The sequence below is a fragment of the Mastigoproctus giganteus genome, chromosome 13 (genome assembly GCF_048544385.1).
Source record: "Mastigoproctus giganteus isolate SK-2022 chromosome 13, ASM4854438v1, whole genome shotgun sequence".
NCBI classification, from domain to species: Eukaryota; Metazoa; Arthropoda; class Arachnida; order Uropygi; family Thelyphonidae; genus Mastigoproctus; species Mastigoproctus giganteus.
This window is the reverse complement of record NC_143587.1, coordinates 134,729,517-134,749,617: the sequence shown is the minus strand read 5'-3', so window position 1 is coordinate 134,749,617 and position 20,101 is coordinate 134,729,517. Positions and strand designations below refer to the sequence as shown.

At 37.9% G+C, this 20,101-nt stretch overlaps 1 protein-coding gene across 2 annotated transcripts in view; it reads right to left on the bottom strand.

The window, feature by feature from the left end:
* The window catches only part of LOC150076458 ((E3-independent) E2 ubiquitin-conjugating enzyme UBE2O), a 758,089-nt gene that overhangs the window by 483,763 nt on the left and 254,225 nt on the right, over window positions 1–20,101 (bottom strand). For both annotated transcript variants that reach the window (XM_090387793.1, XM_090387794.1), the window contains exons 9-10: window positions 18,629–18,731; window positions 7,674–7,779 (exon numbers count right to left, since the gene is read on the bottom strand). In XM_090387793.1, coding sequence (XP_090243919.1) covers window positions 7,674–7,779; window positions 18,629–18,731 — 209 coding nt within the window. The remainder of the gene's footprint in view (window positions 1–7,673; window positions 7,780–18,628; window positions 18,732–20,101) is intronic.

The following is a 20,101-nucleotide window of genomic DNA, read 5'->3' as shown; positions in this document are numbered from 1 at the left end:
CTGGGTTCCACATTTATAGAGAAATATATGTTGTCAATCTGGAAAAACAAAGTTTAATGAGAACTAAATAGGATAAGACAGTTACAAAAATAATAAAATATAATGAGTACAAAAGCTCTCGAGACTACGGGTCACTTCCTCAGCTATAAAATACAAAAATATGTACTAGATAAGCATTTGCTGCTTAATGCTAAAAATCTGCATTTTGCAGAAGTTTAGAATTTTGTTGAATGAATTTGAGTGGCTGATCAAAAACAGTTGTTGTCCCTGAAGGAATTACATCAGGGGACTCATCAAGCATCAGGGGACTCATCAAAGACTAATAGTTTAACAGTAACCGCAGGCAGAGGTGAAGGTGATTCTTGCACAACTTCTATTAGAATAAGAAGCGACCTGGAGCGAGGGGTGTTGGGGGTTTCAGGGACGGATGGCAGTCATCCTGGAATAGTTGGGTATATGGGATGTGTTAGGGTAACAAGGAATAGGCATAGGAGCATGTATGCTTGCATGTATACCAATGCTAGAAGTATAGTAAATAAATTTGATGAATTTGAAGTGTTGGTCAAGACATCAAAGGCGGATATTGTTGGGATAGCAGAGACGTGGTGTCACAAAGATATAAGGAATGCAGAACTGGAATTTGGGGAGTACAATGTGTACAGAAAGGATAGACAGGACAGAAAGGGAGGAGGTGTTATGCTGTTAATTAAGAAAAACATAAAATCAAAAGAAGTGCATCCAGTTGATATAGATGGACAGTGCACTGTTGAGTCAGTTTGGTGTGACATAAGCACTGCAAAAGCAAAGATAAGAGTAGGAGTGTGTTATAGACCTAATGACTCGAATGAGTACAATGAACAATTGTACAGAGAAATAGAGTGGGCCAGTAAATCAGAAAGTCTTATAATGGGGGATTTTAACTTCCCAGATATTGACTGGAACTTGTGGGTTGGTCACTCACACACTAGTCAGACTTTTGTGGATTTATTGGATGATTGTTTTCTGCAGCAGCATGTTCGAGAGGCAACCAGAGAAAGTAATACTCTTGATCTGGTTATCAGCAGTGATCATTCGTGTATTAAGAATTTGCAGATAAAGGAACCACTAGGTGGCAGTGATCACAGTGTGCTGAAGTGGGATTTACTCAAAGAGGTAACTACCGTCAGGGGTAAAGGAAAGGGTTTTTGCTTCCGTAAAGGGGAGTACAGTGGTCTCAGACAGTTTTTAAATTCTGTACAGTGGGATCGACTGACGATGTTACAAACAGTAAATTCTAAGTGGGAAGCATTCAAGGAATTAATCGTGGAAGCTACTAGACTTTTCATACCGATGAAGAAGTATTGTTCAAGGTTTAGGCCTAAATGGTTATCAAATGAACTAATGAGACTCGTGACAGAGAAGAAAAATGCATGGGATGCATATAAATTATCAGGCGACGCAGAAGCGCCTGTAGCAGATATAAGCTAGTCTGTAATCAGGTCACAAAGGAGGTTCGGCAGGCAAAGGCGGATTACGAGAAATCTTTGGCAAAAGATGCTAAGAAAAACAGCAAGGATTTCTTTACTTATATAAACTCTAAAAGGAAGGGGCTGAATATGATTGGTCCACTTGACATCGATGGTTCGACTGTTGATGATCCTGCTCAGATAGCAAACAAACTGAATGAGTATTTTGCATCTACATTCACACGTGAGGAATCATTACAGTTTGAAAATGGAAGAAGGTTATCAAATTGTAGCAGTGTGCTTAATGATTTTGTAATAACTGCGAGCAAAGTGGAGGAGAAATTGTTGAAGTTAAACATAAGAAAGGCACCTGGGGCGGATGGGATCTATCCAGTTATATTAAAGGAGGCGGCAAAGCAACTAAGCAAACCCTTAGCCATAATTATGAGAGCATCCTTGGATTCAGGGGAGGTTCCCACGGACTGGAGATGTGCAAATGTATCCCCAATTCACAAAGGAGGTTCGAAGGGTGACACGAATAATTACAGACCAGTTACTTTAACTTATGTTCCGGGTAAAATAATGGAGTCACTGGTTAAAGATGCATTGCAGGATCATCTAGACAAGACTGCAGCAATAATTCAGACAGCATGGGTTTGTTAAGGGAAAGTCTTGTCTGACAAATTTGATTGGTTATTATGATGTGGTCACAAAGGAACTGGATGCAAAAAATAATTTTGATATCATATACTTGGATTTCAGGAAAGCTTTTGACACTGTTGCGCATGGAAGACTACTGTACAAATTGGAGCAGAATGGTATTAAGGGTAAGTTGCTACAATGGATAAAAGGATGGTTAAGTGGGAGAAGACAGAGGGTGGTAATCAATGGGTGCTGCTCTTCGTGGACTAATGTTATTAGTGGAGTCCCACAGGGTTCGGTGTTGGGTCCACTGTTGTTTTGTATATTTATCAATGATATTGATGAAGGTATATCAGGCTTAATGTCGAAGTTTGCAGATGACACGAAGGTTGGCAGGGTTGTTAATGACAGTAATGGCAGTGTGCTACTGCAACAGGATCTAGATAATTTGGGCAGATGGGCTAAGAAGTGGCAACTGAAGTTTAACCTTGACAAATGCAAAGTACTGCATATGGGTAGAAGTAACCCCAGAGAAACGTACCAACTGTGTGGTACTACACTTAAGGTGGTAGAAAATGAAAAAGACCTGGGAGTAATTGTGCAGTCAGATATGAAGTTTTCTGAGCAATGTAGACAGGCTGCTAGGGCAGGTCATGGGGTTTTGTCAATGATATATAGGAATTTTGCTAGCAGGGAAAAGGAGGTGATTGTCCCTCTGTATAAGGCAATGGTCAGGCCACGCCTTGAGTACTGCGTACAGGTCTGGAGGCCTCATTTTAGGAAGGATGTAGATTTGCTTGTGCGTGTACAGAGAAGAGCAACACGATTGGTGAGGGGAATGAAGGGATCCTCTTACCAAGAGAGGCTTAAGTTCTGCAAATTGCAGTGGCTGGAGACTAGGCACCTGCGCGGTGATCTGATTGAGGTCTATAAGGCCTTGAATGGGTTGAGCATGCTGAATTCTGATGGGATCCTCCCACTTGTTCAGAATACGAACCTACGGGGACATAAGTTCAAATTAAGAAAGGATAGATGTAGAATAGATGTGCGGAAATTTGCCTTTAGCCAGCGGGTGGTTAATTGCTGGAACAAACTTCCATCTGACGTTGTGGAAGTTGATAGGTTAAATAAATTTAAGGAGGAACTGGACAGGCAATTGGAGGGTATGGTGTGATTTTTTTTTTTTTTTTTTTTTTTTTGGCTGATGCTGCATAATCTCCTACACTTGCTTTCTTGCATCAAGTGCCACTACTACTACTACTATCTGGCTGTCTGCCATAACATTTGGGCATACCCTCAAGTATCTGGCTGCATATAGAGATCACCACAATCAGGATTCAATCAGGAGGTAGCTATTCTTGGTGACTCTACTGTAAGGAAACTGGGGAATATTTTATGTAAAAAGAATAGAACAAGGGTATGTTCCAGGGGCAAGAGTTTGTAATATTGTAGAACAGTTATCTTTTAAAGGCACAAAAGGTACAGGGCTAAAAAAGTGGGTGGAATTTTTCCAAGACATGACAGAGGGAATTTATGATAAGTCCACAATTTGCTAAATTTATTCTTAAAGTTTCTTGTACACTCATATAGCTTTTGCTAAGAGTGTATATATTTGAAGTGGTAGCACTTCGCTGGATTGTATTAGCACACAAATCTTCTCAATGGCATAAGCATAAAGCTGGCACAACTGCACTGATGTTGTGTTTTTTTTTTTTTTTAATACCGAAGGTATATATCACTTAGACATCACTGCAACTGTGGCATAGCAGTGATCAGTTGTTTGTTTGTTATTTGGTTTTTAGGAGCATTAGCAACTAAGGCCATATTGCTCCGGGATATGCAGTGGTCATTCCCTGACCTTTCCGCATCTTCCGTATTTGGTAGTGACTGGCTCTTACCCCGGTCTAATCAAGAAGCATGTGCTATGCACTGCTGCTCTTTCCCACCTGGCTACGGAGGCGCCATGCAGTGATCAGTTCACCATCAATTAACTTGTTTTGACATTCATGACATTATGTCTCTATACTTATCTCTCGTTGGTCTTTTATAATTGTGGACAAAAAAGGCAGTCTTTATGACTTGATTGACGAGGGAGAATGGTATTTTGGCTCATATTTATAGACTCTCTCAGCAATGCAAATTTGAGAATCTGTCATCTTGTACATTTTATTTATTTTTTTAAAATAAATCCATAATGACAGTTTTTAATAAACTTTTAATAAAGTTTTTTTATTAGTCTTCATTGCTTTCTAAATTTGAAAAGGGACATATTACATGCATCCCTGGTCATATTGCATGCATTATGCTGAAAATGCACAATAAAGTTTTTATGGCTGAATAATTGCATTCTCATGTGCGTTTATTACACCTGAATTTGTTAACAATAATTAAAAATAATAATAATAAAAAAAATTTAAAAAAATTCACAGATTACTTAAAAAAATTTCAATAAAATTTAACTATTTTTGAGTGAAAAGAAAATGAAGAAAAATTATGTTAGTGCAAGAAAAAAGAGAAAAATCATCATATGAACATAATTCATATGATAATTTGGTGCCCCTAGGCCAGGTGTCGACAACCCGCGGTTCTTTAACTTTTAGCCCACATGAAGCACAATTTGAAATGAAGTTATAAAGGACTTAAAAATCAAGGACATGTGAAGTGCAAAACTAAAATGCCTTAAAACTGAAATTGAGGATTTGGAGAGGCCAAAGGCTGCCCTTGCAATTCTACACAAATGGACAGCGATAGAAGAGTTGAAAAAGCAAGACCAAATTGTGTTCAATGCGTGGAGTAGCTTACTGGACACATAAATAAATTTGAAAATATTTGCGTTTGGACTTCTCTCACTGTTTGGTTCAATGTATTTCTGAGAGCAAATATTTTTGAACATGAACTACATTAAAAATAAATCAGAAACCGCCTGAACAATGAGGGTCTCTCAGAATGTTTAAAGATGAAAATTACGGCATGTTGAGAGACTTGCACAAGAAGTTCAGCAGAAAAAGTCACATTAATTCGTACCTAATTGGATGTTTGTTACGTTTTTTCAGTATTAATAAACAATATTTTAAAATATATATTTTAAATATATTGTTTATTAATATATTTAAATCAAATTTAAATCAATCAAAAAAAAGGGGGAGGTTTTTTTTTAAAACCCTCCTAATTTTTAATTAGGAGGGTTTTAAAAAAAAATTTAATCCTCTAATTTAAAAAAAAAAAAATTTTTTTTTAATTAGATCAAAAATGGCTCTTCACTCAAAAAAGGTTGTCTAAACCCCTGCCCTAGGCAAAAATGTATTTGGCATCCTTGAGATAGTTTTATTAAATATTATTATAATTAAAATTTTGAATTTCAGCAACCCCAGACGTCGGCGGCCCTATGCCCTGCTTACCAAGCTTACCGTGTTCTGCCAACCCTGTGAACTATGCTACCACAGTAAGATGGAGAATAGATTAAATAGAGTAGTAAAAAAAAAAAAAAAAAAGAAGATGGATTCTCTGTTGTAATTCCAAAAAAGTTGGCTATGCATGTATTGTGTAAGCAAAATCATATCCACTCCCAGATTTATATAAGGGTTGCTTTCTGCAGAACTTTACGTAAGTCAGAATTTCCCTAAATGCTTATGCAGCACTTGCAAATTTGATTGAAGCGAAAAAAAAAAAAAAAAAAATGTTTGATGAACATGTAAATAGAATTATTTATTAAATTTTTTTTATCTCATGTGCAGGAAAAATTACAAAAGTGTACAAAATTACAAAAATTTCAAAATTATAAAATTACAAAATGAGAGAGGAGACAGGTATAACGCCAGCAAGTTTTATCTTTCAAGCATCGTTGCCAGAATTAACTCTCCAGTTGATAAGCACGCTGCTGCAGAAGTTGAGGAGGCTGTGGAAATTTAGAAGGTTTTTTTTCCCAACACATCACAAAATTTCTCTGTGGCTGCAGAATCGGCACTGGTGACTTCACCGCATACTTTAACATTTTGGAATCCAGCGCAATGCTTGAACCTATTAAACCACCCACTGCTTGCCACGAACTTGGATTGAAGTTTGCCGTACTTATCCTTAATATCTTCATAAATACTTCTTGCTTTTGCTTGAATGGCCATTGGATTCAGGGGCACTTGCTTCTAAATCTAATTTTCCATCCATATTATTAATAGCTTTTCCATCTTCAATATAGCACCCGAATGCTGTTTTGTGATCCCTGTTGATCTGAAATGTGCTGATCCTTTAACATGTTCTTTTATACATGCACTGTCCTTTAAAATAGTATTCACTTTTGAAGCAGCGAGACCTAATTCCGTGCAGCAACAGATGACAAATTTTGTCCTACTTCGTACTTATTAATTAATCATCTTCATTCCTAAATGAATTTTGTTTCGTTTCCTAGCACTGCAGGCACTTGCACTTTCTGTTGGTCCCTTTCCCTTCACCATTGCAATAAGTAAATAGGAATGAAGAGAAGATTCTGAAAATGTATTTGTTTTTTATATGATTGAAGATTTCAGTGAAGGGAAACTCATTTCACCATAATACCATAATGCAAAAAACCCACAGAATTCCAATTATTGGTATTATCGCAAATGCAATAAGATCGAATTTACTACCCGTTTATTAGATTACGCTAACAGAAAAGTCCAATAAACTGGAAAGTGCAATTTTTTTTATTGTTTTATGGTAGTGACCTCCAGAAATGTGTTTTAGAAATATATCACACAAAGGTGTTCAAAATTGATTCTTATAACGGAACATATGATAACGATGAAAGTGTAGTGGAATTTCCATTATAAAAATGACCTTTTAATTAAAGAGATATATAGCTTAGTTATATAGCGAAAATTTCAATTTCTGTGGCCTTGGAACAAATTACCAAAAAAAACAATGTGTTATTGGGTTCACATTATGATATTTTCATGATACCTCCATTTATTTCTATGGGATGCAAAATACGTTTCCACAATTTTTCTAAAAGTTTGTACTGGCTGTCAAAAACTTACATAAAGTAAGCCGGGGAGTGGCTGTACTTATTGGATTAAATCTGCAAAAAATGCCATTCATTTAAGAGTAAGATTAAGAAAAAGTAAGGTTAACTGTTCTGTAAGAATATTTTTGTTCTGACAAATTTCATTTTAATAATATTGGTATTATGAAATGAACAAATTAAATGTAAGCTGCCAGTGCTTTAAAGGCTGGTAATAACTGTTCTAGGGCATGAAATTGGTATCCAGAATGGTATTATTCATTACTTAATACCATTCTTTATAACAATGATGTAGGGCTTAATGATTTATTAATGTTTGACTAATTATCTCATAACGAAAATGGTAAGGTAAAACACCTATGTTCAACTAATTTTTTATTATTTACTAATAAAAAAAACCTTTTATTTTATGTTTCTAAGAGAAAGACTAGGTGAATTCTTTACAAAATGAGAATAGCAAAGAATTACATGAACTGTACTAAGAGTTGCGGATGGAGTACAATATCAGGTTTTAATAAATGTTATTAGTATTGTACATTTATATTTAACTTTTATTTCTAAATAATGTTCAAAAACTTCTAAAAAATGCATACTGAGGATCAGCTCCAGCTAAATAAGTTTTCATCCAAGCAACTACAGCAGTTCGACCAATATGATCTACCCTCTTCACAACACCATACTCATGAGATTTAGGACTATCTGCAATAAAATTTATCAAGTAAATAAATTTCATTATTATAAATAACAAAAGAAAATCTTATACAGGGTGTTTCAGTTAAATGTTTCAGAACTTCTAAGAGGGGTAGAGTACATCCTGACAACTCGAAATCATATAGCAATGTGGGGTCGGAAATGCTTTCCTGAAGCGTTGTTGTACACAGAAGCACCATAAAGAAAAGAGACCGTAAGTGAGAAATCGTTTTAATAATACATGAAAAGAAGCAAAAGGCACGTGGATTAAAGTAAGTGTTCGAAGTTTCTTCCACGGGCTACAATGCACGCCTAACATCTCCGACGCATGGACATCCGAACATTCTGGAATACTCCAGGCGAATTTCGAATTTCTTCGGCAGCTACTGCGATTCTTGCAACCAGCTCCTCAGCATTGCCAACAGGGGTGTCATAAACTAGCGATTTCATATGACCCCAGAAATAAAAATCAAGACATGATAGGTCGGGTGACCGAGCAGGCCAACGCACGGGACCACCACGTCCGATCCACTGTTGACCAAATGTGACATCCAGGTAGTTACGAACATCTCCGCTATAATGGGCAGGGGCTCCATCGTGTTGGAACCACATTGTGTGTTGCGTCGATGCAGAAATCTGTTCATCTCTCAAAAGTTGTGGCAATACTTGTTGCAGAAAGATCAAGTAGATAGGTCCGGTTAGACGACACGGTAACAGGTAAGGTCCGATGAGGTGATCTCCCATAATACCGGCCCATTCATTGACCGAAAATCGAATCTGTGCTGCACGACGACTTCTGTGTACAATACCGCTTCAGGAAAGCATTTCCGACCCCACATTGCTATATGATTTCGAGTTGTCAGGATGTACCCTACCCTCTTAGAAGTTCTGAAACGTTTAACTGAAACACCCTGTATATGACCAAAAAAAAAATAATAAATAAAAAGAAGTTTAACATATTAGCTATTAGCTAAACCTTGTGATTTAGTATGATCAGTATGATCAGTTTTATAAGGCAAATTAAATTATTATTATTGTTGCTCTTATATTATTTTACCCTGATTGGGGGGGGGTTTCACCCCATGATAGGTATTGCTACCAAGTACACAGGGTTTTGGTTATGTCTGGTGTAACTGTTGGTCAAGGAACTCTTTGACTATCCTACAGGTGTTCAAGATTACAACTTTCTGGAGTTCCTTGTAGATGTTCTCTGGGAGACCTACTGCTGCTAGGCTGTTATGTAGGATCTTTGGCACCATATCGATGGTTGATATGATGATCGGGATGGTCGTTACTTGTTGCATATGCCACATCTCTTTGATCTCCTATCTTAGGTTTGCGTACTTCCCGATTTTCTCCTTGTGAGTTTTCTGGAGATTGCCAGAAAACCCACAAGGAGATTGCTATATCAATCTATATGATTGATTGCAACATTGCTATATCAATCATATAGACAGCCTTTCCCTTCTTGTCGACTTATGTCCAGTCTGTTGGGCAGAACTGTCTTGTCCATTATTATGGTGCGGTCCCAGTACAATTTGTGGGTTAGGGTCTCTAGTACTGCATAGGGTTCGTACTTTTAATACGGTACATTTTTCTTTGATCAATTGGTATTTCCTTGCTAGTTTCTGATGCATTATCCTGGCTACCCGGTCGAGTCTACGAGTGTAATCAGTCTGTGTGATCACTTTGCATCTCGCGGTGATATACTGGATTGTTTCTGAGGACAGGTGGCATCGTCGACATGTGTATTGAACATGTGCATCGTCGACATAGAACATCAAGCAACACAACAGCAAACCCCAAGGCAGAAGGCTCTAGTCCCAGAGGAACTAGTTGTTGGAGGTAACTCTATTGTCAGGGAAACGGGAAACATATTGGGCAAAAAAGGCCAGATAGAACAGGAGCAGGGTATGTCTGCCAGGGGCACAAAGGTTGATGATGTTGTAGAGCAGATGTCATCTTTTAAGGGCACAAAGGGTGATATTGTACACATTGGCACTAATGATATTAAGAGTAGGAGACCAGCGGAATTACTTAAGAAGTACAAGTCAATGCTGAAAAAAAGCTGTGAGTTAGAGCTGAATTTGAAAGTGTCTGCAATTCTGCCCAGACACAATAGGAGGGAGTATATGATGAGAGCACTGTTGATCAATTCAGCCCTGGAGAGACTGTGCAAGGCTCAAGGGGTAGAATTTTCTCAGCCTGGTCTGTGTTTCTACAGGAGAGACTGCTTCTACATGGATGAGATACACTTAAATAGAGAGGGTGCAAGAACATTTGCTGATGCTATCGAGGCAGAGTTAGATGGAGCAGAAAACTGCTAGCTTGGGGGGATACACGGACTAAAAGATTAACAGTAGTTGGTGGCAGAGGTAAAAGTGATCTTTGCACTACTTCTAGTGAAATCCAATTGAGCAGCAGCCTGGAAAGCAAGGCAATGGGGATTTCCAGGACTGCTGGGAGTCATAGTGGAACAAGTAAATACACGGGCTGTGTTATGGTAACTAAGAGTAGAAACAGGTGCATGTATACTTGCAAGTATACCAATGCTAGGAGTATAGTTAATAAATTCGATGAGCTTGAAGTGCTAGTCAAGACATCAAAGGCAGATCTTGTTGGGATATCAAAGACATGGTGTCACAAAGCCATAAGCAGTGCAGAACTGGAATTTGGGGAATACAATGTGTACAAAAAGGATAGACAGGACAGAAAGGGAGGAGGGGTTATGCTGTTAGTTAAGAAACATAAAATCTAAGAAAGTGCATCCAATTGATGTTGGTGGACGATGCAATGTTGAGTCTGTTTGGTGTGACATAAGCACTGGGATAGAAAAAAGGAGAGTAGGTGTGTGTTATAGGCCAAATGAATCTGATGAGTATAATGAGCAATTATGCAGATATATAGAGTGGGCCAATAAATCAGAGTGTATTATAATGGGGAATTTTAATTTCCGAGAGATTGACTGGAATTTGTGGGTTGGTCACTCACAAATTAGCAAGGCTAATTTGTGAGTTTATTGGATGATTGTTTTCTACAGCAGCATGTTTGGGAGACAACTAGAGGGAGTAATACTCTTGATCTGATTATCAGTAGTGATTCTTCATGTATCAAGAATCGGCAGATAAAGAAACCACTAGGGGGGGGGGGCAGTGATCACAGTGAGTTGAAGTGGGATTTACTTAAAGAGGTTACTACCATCAAGGAAGGGTTTTTGCTTTCGTAAAGGTGACTACGGCGGTCTGAGATAGAATTTTAATTCAATACGGTGGAACCAACTGATGATATTACCAACAGCAAATTCAAAATGGGAAGCATTCAAAGAATTAATCTTGGATGTTACTAGGCTTTTCATACCAACAAAGAAATATTGTTCAAGATTTAGGCCTAAATGGATGTCAGATGAACTAATTAGACACGTGACAGAGAAGAAAAATGCATGGGATACATATAAATTAACATGTGACACAGAAGCCTATGATAGACATAAGCTGCTCTGTAACCAAGTTAAAAAGGAGGTTAAGCAGGCAAAGGCAAATTATGAGAAATCTTTGGCAAAGGATCCAAAGAAAAACAGCAAATAGTTCTTTACTTATGTAAACTCTAGAAGGAAAGGGATGAATCAGATTGGTCCACTTGATATCGACGGATCAACTGTTGATGATACTGCTCAGGTAGCTAACAAACTAAATGAATATTTTGCATCTATATTCACACATGTGGAGTTATTCGGGGAGGGGAATGCCAGAGGTGTATTCAACTCTGGCAATAAGCGAGATAAAAAAGTAAAAGTAAAGTGCAGCCATTATCAACCCACTGCAGGATGGAAGCCTCCTCAACAATTCATGCTGTGATAAACCTTGTAATAACCGAGAGTAAAGTGGAGGAAAAATTGTTGAAGATAAACATAAGAAAGGCACCGGGGGTGGATGGGATCTATTCAGTTATATTAAAGGAGGCGGCAAAGGAAGTAAGAAAACCCTCAGCCATAATTATGAGAGATTCCCTGCACTCAGGGTAGGACTCGAGATGTGCAAATGTGACCCCCAATCCACAAAGGAGGATCAAAGGCAGACACAGGTAATTACAGACCTGTTAGTTTAACTTCTGTTCCAGGAAATTAATGGAGGCACTGGTTAAAGAAGCATTGCAGGATCATCTAGACAAGACTTCAGTTATAGCTCGGACACAGGATGGGTTTCTTAAGGGGAAGGCTTGTCTGACTAATTTGATTGGATACTATGATGTAGTCACAAAAGAACTGGATGCAAAGAATAACTTTGATATCATATATTTGGATACTGTTAACATGGAAGACATCTGCACAAATTGGAGCAGTGTGGCATTCGAGGCAAATTGCTGCTATGGATAAAGGGATGGTTGAGTGGGAGAAGACAGAAAGTGGTAATCAATGGACACTGCTCTTCGTGGACTAATGTTATTATTGGAGTCCCTCAGGGTTCAGTGTTGGGTCCATTGTTGTTTTCTGTATTTAAATATGATACTGATGATAGTATATCAGGCTTAATGTCCAAGTTTGCAGACGATACGAAAGTTGGCAGGGTTGCCAATCTTTGTATCGTCTATTCTACAACCGTCTTTGTAAAGACAGTTGTAGAATAGATGTGCAGTACACAGCTGCAACAGGATCTAGAAAAGTTGAGCAGATGGGCTTTGAGGTGGCAAATGAAGTTTAACATTGACAAATGAAAAGTACTACATATGGGAAGCAGTAATCCCACAGTAACGTATCAACTCCGTGGTACCACATTGACAGGGATAGAGAATGAAAAGGACCTGGGGGTAATTGTGCAGGCAGATATGAAGTTTTCTGAGCAGTGCAGACGGTCTGCAAGAGTAGCTCATAGTGTCTTGTCAATGATATACAGGAATTTTTCTAGCAGGGATAAGGAGGGGATTATCCCCTTGTATAAGGGAATGGTCAGGCTTGAGTAATGTATACAGGTCTTCGGGCCTCATTTTAAGCAGGATGTAGAGCTGTTGGAACGAGTACAGAGAAGGGCAACAAGTTTAGTGAATGGAACAAAGGGTTACTCTTATGAAGAAAGGCTTAAGTTTTGCAAATTACAGTGTCTTGGGACTAGGCACCTGCGAGGTGATCTGATTGAGGTGTATAAAACCTTGAATGGTTTGAGCATGCTCAATGGCGATGGGATTCTTCCTCTTGCTCAGAATAATCACCTGAGAGGGCATAAATTCAAATTGAGGAAAGACGGTTGTAGAATAGATGTGGAGAAATTTGTCTTTAGCCAGCGGGTGGTTGATTGCTGGAACAAACTTCCATCTGTTGTTGTAGAAGTTGATAGCTTAAACAGATTCAGGGCAGAACTTGACAAACATTTGGAGTGAGGAGATGGGTGAAATAAGGGTTTTTTTTTTTTTTTTTTTTTGGCTGATGCTATATCAGCTTGCTTTCTTGCATCATGTGCCCTTGCTAATGGGTCATGTGACACCTGGGCTCCTTGGCGATGTATTTTCTGGTGTTGATTTCCTGGCCTTGGATGGCGAGCATGAATCCTTCAGTCTCGGGTAAGAGCGTCCTGCTCGTGAGCCAGGCACTGGAAGCCATTTCTCTTTGTGATCTTGATGGAAGTCATAGTATTGTCTGTCGTGGAGTGTCTTCTTTGCCCATCTTTTTAGCATCGTTTGTGCCATATGGGCAGAAGAAGCCTCCTCGCTTAGGTTGAGTGGGGTATGTCGCTTGTCTATCTTCATTATGGCCTGGATTATGGTCATGGAGTTTTGTCAATGATATATAGGAATTTTGCTAGCAGAGACAAGGAGGTGATTATCCCTTTGTATAATGCAATGGTCAGGCCACACCTTGAGTACTGTATACAGGTCTGGAGGCCTCATTTTAGGAAGGATGTAGAGTTAGAACAAGTACACAGAAGGGCAACAAGATTGGTGAGAGGAACAAAGGATTGAGTTCTGCAAGTTGCATCATCTGGAGACTAGACACCTGCGAGGTGATCTGATTGAGGTGTACAAGGCCTTGAATGGTTTGAGCAGGCTCAATGTTGACGGGATACTTCTGCTTACTCAGACTAAGAACCTGAGGGAGCATAGATTCAAATTGAAAAAAGAAAGTTCTAGAATAGATGCGTTGAAGCTTGCCTTTAGCCAACAGGTAGTTGAATGCCTATAACAGACTTCCATCTGTTGTTGTGGAAGTTGATAGCTTAAATAAATTTAAAGATCAACTAGACAAACATTTGGAATGACCGGATTAATGAATGGGAAGGGTTTTTTTTTTTTTTTTTTTTTGGCCGATGCTGTATAAGCTTGCATCATATGTCTCAACTAATGCTAATGCTTAATGATTCAAACCAGAGAGAAAAATGTTGGTTGAATTTCTTTTATAATGTACTAGTCATATTTAAAAACTACTTATTGCAAATCTTTCGATTTGAAGATTAATAAACTGGCAAGCAAAATAAAGGGACATGATAAAAGCTCTTTTAACACTGCTTTCTTAAGTTCTCTAGTAGTAGTAGTGGCATGTGATGCAAGAAAGCAAATGTATGAGCTTATGCAGCATCAGCCAAAAAAAAAAAAAAAAAAAAAACCAATCCCCTCTAAATATTTGTCCAGTTCCTTCTTAAATTTATTTAACCTATCAACTTCCACAACGACAGATGGAAGTTTGTTCCAGCAATTAACAACCCGCTGGCTAAAGGCAAATCTCTGCACATTTATTCTACATCTGTCCTTCCTAAATTTCAATTTATGCCCCCTTAGGTTCGTAATCTGAACAAGTGAAAGAATCCGATCAGAATTCAGCGTGCTCAGCCCATTCAAGGCCTTATACACCTCAATCAGATCACATCGCAGGTGCCTAGTCTCCAGCTGCTGCAATTTGCAGAACTTAAGCCTCTCCTGGTAAGAGGATCCCTTCATCACCAATCTTGTTGCCCTTCTCTGTACAAGCTGAAGCATATCTACATCCTTCTTAAAATGAGGCCTCCAGACCCGCATGCATTACTCAACGTGTGGCCTGACCATTGCCTTATACAGAGGGACAATCACGTCATTTTCCCTGGTAGCAAAATTCCTGTATATCATGGACAACACCCCATGACCTGCCCTTGCAGCCTGTCTGCATTGCTCAGAAAACTTCATATCTGACTGCACAATTACTCCCAGGTCTTTTTCATTTTTTACCACCTTAAGTGTAGGTACCAACGCAGTTGGTACGTTTCTCTGGGGTTACTTCTACCCACATGCAGTACTTTGCATTTTTCAATGTTAAACTTCAGTTGTCACTTCTCAGCCCATCTGCTCAAATTTTCTAGATCCTGTTGCAGTAACACACTGCTGACAAAGTGAATAGGTATTTTGCATCTATATTCACATCAGGAATTCTTCAGGAGAGGCAGAGGCGGTCTTGTCTAAACAATCTAATAGGTTACTATGATGTAGTGACCAAGGAAATTGATGAAAAAAATAATACTGATATGATATCTTTGATTTTAGGAAGGCTTTTGATACTGTTAGACATAAAAGATTGCTACAAACTGGAGTAATGTGGCATTAAGGACAAGTTATTGCTATGGATAAAGGGATCTAGTGTTATATTTCATTAGCATATTCTTTCAGAAAAGTGTACGTCAATGTCAAAATTTGGGCATAGATTAACTAGACTCAAGTTCTGTATTAGCTCTGCTCTTGAATGCCATCTTTTATACCTTTTTTAATTTTCAAGATGACTGGAATTTGTGGTTTGGCCACTCACACACTAGCAAGACTTCTATAGATTTCTTGATAATTGTTTTTTTGCAACGATCGCAGTGTAATAACGTGGAATTTAATTAAAGACAAAACTATTGTCAAGGGTAAAGATTGATTGATTTGATTTGATTTGGTAGTTGTTGGCGCATCGGCTTCTGTGGCCATATTGCACCTCCCAAGGTTTTTGCAGTACTTTGATCCAAGCCCGAGGCGGGAATCGAACCCGCGACCTTTGGGTTGCCGGGCAGGTACTTTACCTACTCGGCTAGCCCGCAAGGGTAAAGAGAAAGGCTAAATGTCTAACCTTTCACAAGAGTGATTACAGTGTCTGAGACAGTTTTTAAATTCTATGCAGTGGGACCAACCTGATGATGTTACCAACAGCAAATTCTAAATGGGAAGCATTAAGGGAAGTAATCATAGAAGCTACTAAGCTTTTCATGCCAATGAAGAAATACTATTCAAGTCTTAGGCCAAAATGGATGTCACATATTGAGATATGTAGTAGAGAAGAAAAGTGCATGGAATGCATATAAATTATCAGGTGAAACAGAAGCCTAAGGCATATATATGTATTAGTCTGTAATCAAGTCACAAAGTAGTTATGCAAGCTAAGGCAGATTGTGAAAAGTCTCTGGGAAAGAATGCAAAGAAAAGCAGCAACGATTTCAATATTTATATTAATAGTAGAAATAAGGGAGTGAATCATATTGAACCACTTGATGCCAATGAGTTAACTGTTGAAGATCCTGCTCAAGTTGCTGACAAAGTGAATAGGTATTTTGAATCTATATTCACATGAGGAATTCTTCAGCTAAGGCAGATTATGAGAAGCCTCTGGGAAAGAATGCAAAGAAAAGCAGCAAAGACTTCAATATTTGCTGCTTTTCTTCTCTTCAATAATTCAAGACTTCAAATAAGGGATTGTATCACATTGCATCAATTGATGCCAATGAGTTAACTGTTGAAGATTCTGCTCAAGTTGCTGACAAAGTGAATAGGTATTTTGCATCTATATTCACATGAGGAATTCTTCAGAAGAGGAAATTCCAGAAGTTTATCAAACTGTAACAGGGAGCTAAATGACTCTGTGATAACTGAAAGGAAAGTGGAAGAGAAATTGTTGAAGCTGCACGTAAAAAAGGCACCTGGGGTGGATGGTATCTATCCAATTATATTAAGGGAAGCAGTAAAGGAGCTAAGTAAACCCTTAGCCATAATTATAAGAGCATCCTTGGAATCAGGGGAGGTCCCTATGGACTGGATATGTGCAAATGTTTCCCAATTCATAAAGGTGATATGATAATTACAGACCTGTTAGCTTAACTTCTGTTCTTTGGAAAATAATGGAGTTTCTAGTTAAAGAAGGAATGTAGGATCATCTAGACAGGGATGCACTCATACTGTAGTTGCAGCATGAATTTGTTTTAAGTGGTGGTCTTGTCTAAGCAATCTAATAAGTTACTATGATGCAGTGACCAAGGAAATTGATGCAAAAAATAATACTGATATGATATACTTTGATTTCAGGAAGGCTTTTGATACTGTTAGACATAAAAGACTTACAAACTGGAGCAATGTGATATTAAGGACAAGTTACTGCTATGGATAAAGGGATGGTTAAGTGGAAGAAAACAGTGTGGTTATTAATGGGCACTGCTCTTTGTGGACTAATGTTATTAGTGGACTCTCCCAGGATTCACTGCTGGGCCCATTGTTGTTTTCAATATTTATTAATGATAGTGATGGAGGTATATCAGGCTTAATGTCTAAGTTTGAAGATGATACAAAGGTTGGCAGGTGGTTAGCAACAGTAATCAGGGTAAGCTGCTGCAACAAGATCTAAAAAAATTCAGCCAATGGGCTGAGAAAGGGCAGTTGAATGGCAGCCGAGATTAATGTACCAACTGTGTGTACCTACACACAGGGCAATGGAAAATGAAACAGACAGTACGATATGAAGTTCTCTGAGCAGGGCATACGTGCTGCCAGGATAGCTCATGGGGTTTTGTCAACGATATACAGAAACTTTGCCAGCAAGGATAAGGGGGCATTTATCCCCTTGTACAAGGCCATGGTTAGGCCACATCTTGAGTACTGTATACAGGTCTGGAGGTCTCACTTTAGGAAGGATGTAGATCTGTTGAAAGGGGTTCAGAGAAGGGCAACCACACTAGTGAAGGGAGCAAAAAGGTGCTCTTACCTAGAAAGACTGCAAATTGCAGCATCTGGAGACCAGGCACTTGCATGGAGATCTAATTGGGTGTTTAATACCTTGAATAGACATGAGTAAGCTAAATGTTAATGGCATTCTTCCTCTTGCTGAGATCTACATTCACGAGGGGGACACAAATTGAAGTTGAACAGATGTGCGGAAGTTCACCTTCAGCCAGTGGATGGTTGATTGTTGGAAGAGGCTTCCACCTGTTGTTGTGGAAGTGGATGGTTTGAATAAAATCAAGAAACTAGATAAATTCTTGTAGAGTATGGATGGGTGAAGTGTGTAGCTTTTTTTCTAATCATTTGCCACTACTACTACTACGACCTTTTTAAAAAAAAAAAACAAGTGTCAATGATGTCCCTTTTCACTAGATGTCCCATCGATAAGTCCATGAGGTTCAGAATGGAAGAACACTGATGAATATGGTCTTCAAGAAAATTGAAAAGACACTGGGAAACCACTGTGTGGGATGCTGATATACATGGATCCACATTCCATGATATTATGAAATACCATGGTTGGAGTTAGTGTTTTTTGTTTATTAATCTTGTAAGTACATTTACTGATTATCCTTTGATTATCCATAGATGAAATTAAGATATTAATTCCATATGCTGAATACACTATTCAAACAATTCTCTATTAATAATTCTTAATGTTCTCTAATGCACAAAAATGCTCTACTCCAGTTTTAACACAAAATTACCCAGATCTGAAGCAGTGTTATCTTTTCAATTTCACATCCTGATATTTTGCTTATTAAATATATTTAAAATCCATTATCTTTATATTTAAGAAGTAGGTTAAATATTTATAACAGCAAAAAACAAGTCTAGCTAGCTACTTTTATGTAAAGTGATTTAACAAAATTTCAATTTATCATACCTTTATTTTCAATAACAAAATCACCAGGAAAAAATTCATGGCCGTCAAGATGATGAATGGGATAAAGTGCAGAGGAAGAAATATCCTTTTCCACTGTTCCATCCTGAAAAAACCAGAATGATGTCAAAAATAATTAGCATTATAAATGTGTACCTGCAGCCATAGTAGGCTGGACATATCATGTGACTCTTCACTTTGCTTACAATAATCTTCTCGGAAATGTTTGGCCTAGTGGTGTTTAAATTATGTTTTTATATGGAGATTTGTATTTATATAAATGTAAGCTGTGAAGATTACATATATATGAATACAAACCATGTTCTCAGTAGTATTTTAAATGTGATTATAAACATAATGACTTCATATTTAAATAGTATTATTCTGTCTACAGTGGATGTCCTAGGATAACGAGGGAAAACCAATGATACACATAGGAAAATTCACAAGTATACAGCCACCTATAAAGAATTTATGTTATAAAAAAAGTAGTTTTATCTGAAGACAGATTTCTTTATGGTCACTCCAGCACATATAGCTGCAAAAACTGTAAATTGCAATTTTAAACAAAATTAGGTGGCAACAAAGCTCTCATTAGAAACTTTCATGTATTGCTGCCATTTAATAATATCAAAACAGAATACTAATTTTAGTCAGTTTTTATTTCTATGGCTTGTAAAAATTAAAACATTTCAGCTTTGTTTCAGCTTAATTTTCACATTCAGGTGCCAGGGAAGGTTTATCACTGCATTTATAGGAATAAGGTGAAACCAAAAAACTCCAGTTACTGCAGCAGATTAAACACATTTTGCGGATCCCTTCATAGGCATGTTCAACTTGTGGGCTGACTGAAACTCATACTTTCAAAATGTGCAGTCCCTGAAGGGCACAAACCCAAATCTGGTGATTTCTATAAGGGTGTGAAGATTGCAGTAGCTGATCTGGATTCAAAAACCTCAGCAGCATATTAGGCATAATTGCCAATGGTACTCGTGCTATGACTGAAACAAAGTTTAGCGGATTTAACAAAGTACAGCCCTGCAAGACTTGGGGGTAACTAACTAATAAGATATCACTGTTACATCCATGAGAACAACCTAAGCACTAAGCCACTGAAGATGAAAAGTGTCAGCCATATCTGTTGTGATCAAAGTGATCAATTTCATTTGATCTAAAGGCCTCCAATACAGTTTGAAAAAATGCTCAATGTGATGAATGCAGAGTTTGAAGATGTTGTTTATTATTCTGAAGATCAATGGCTAAATCATAGGAAAATGTCAAAATAGTTATTCAATTTGAAAGTCAAAATTCAGACTATCTCCTAAAAACTTCCTCATCTGGCAAACCAAATGAAGACTACATTCAATTATAGATGCAACATACTGATGCCTCATGGACTCATCTGAAGAAAAATGAGAGAAGAAAAATGCATGGGATGCATATAAATTATCAGGTGACGCAGAAGCCTGTGGCAGA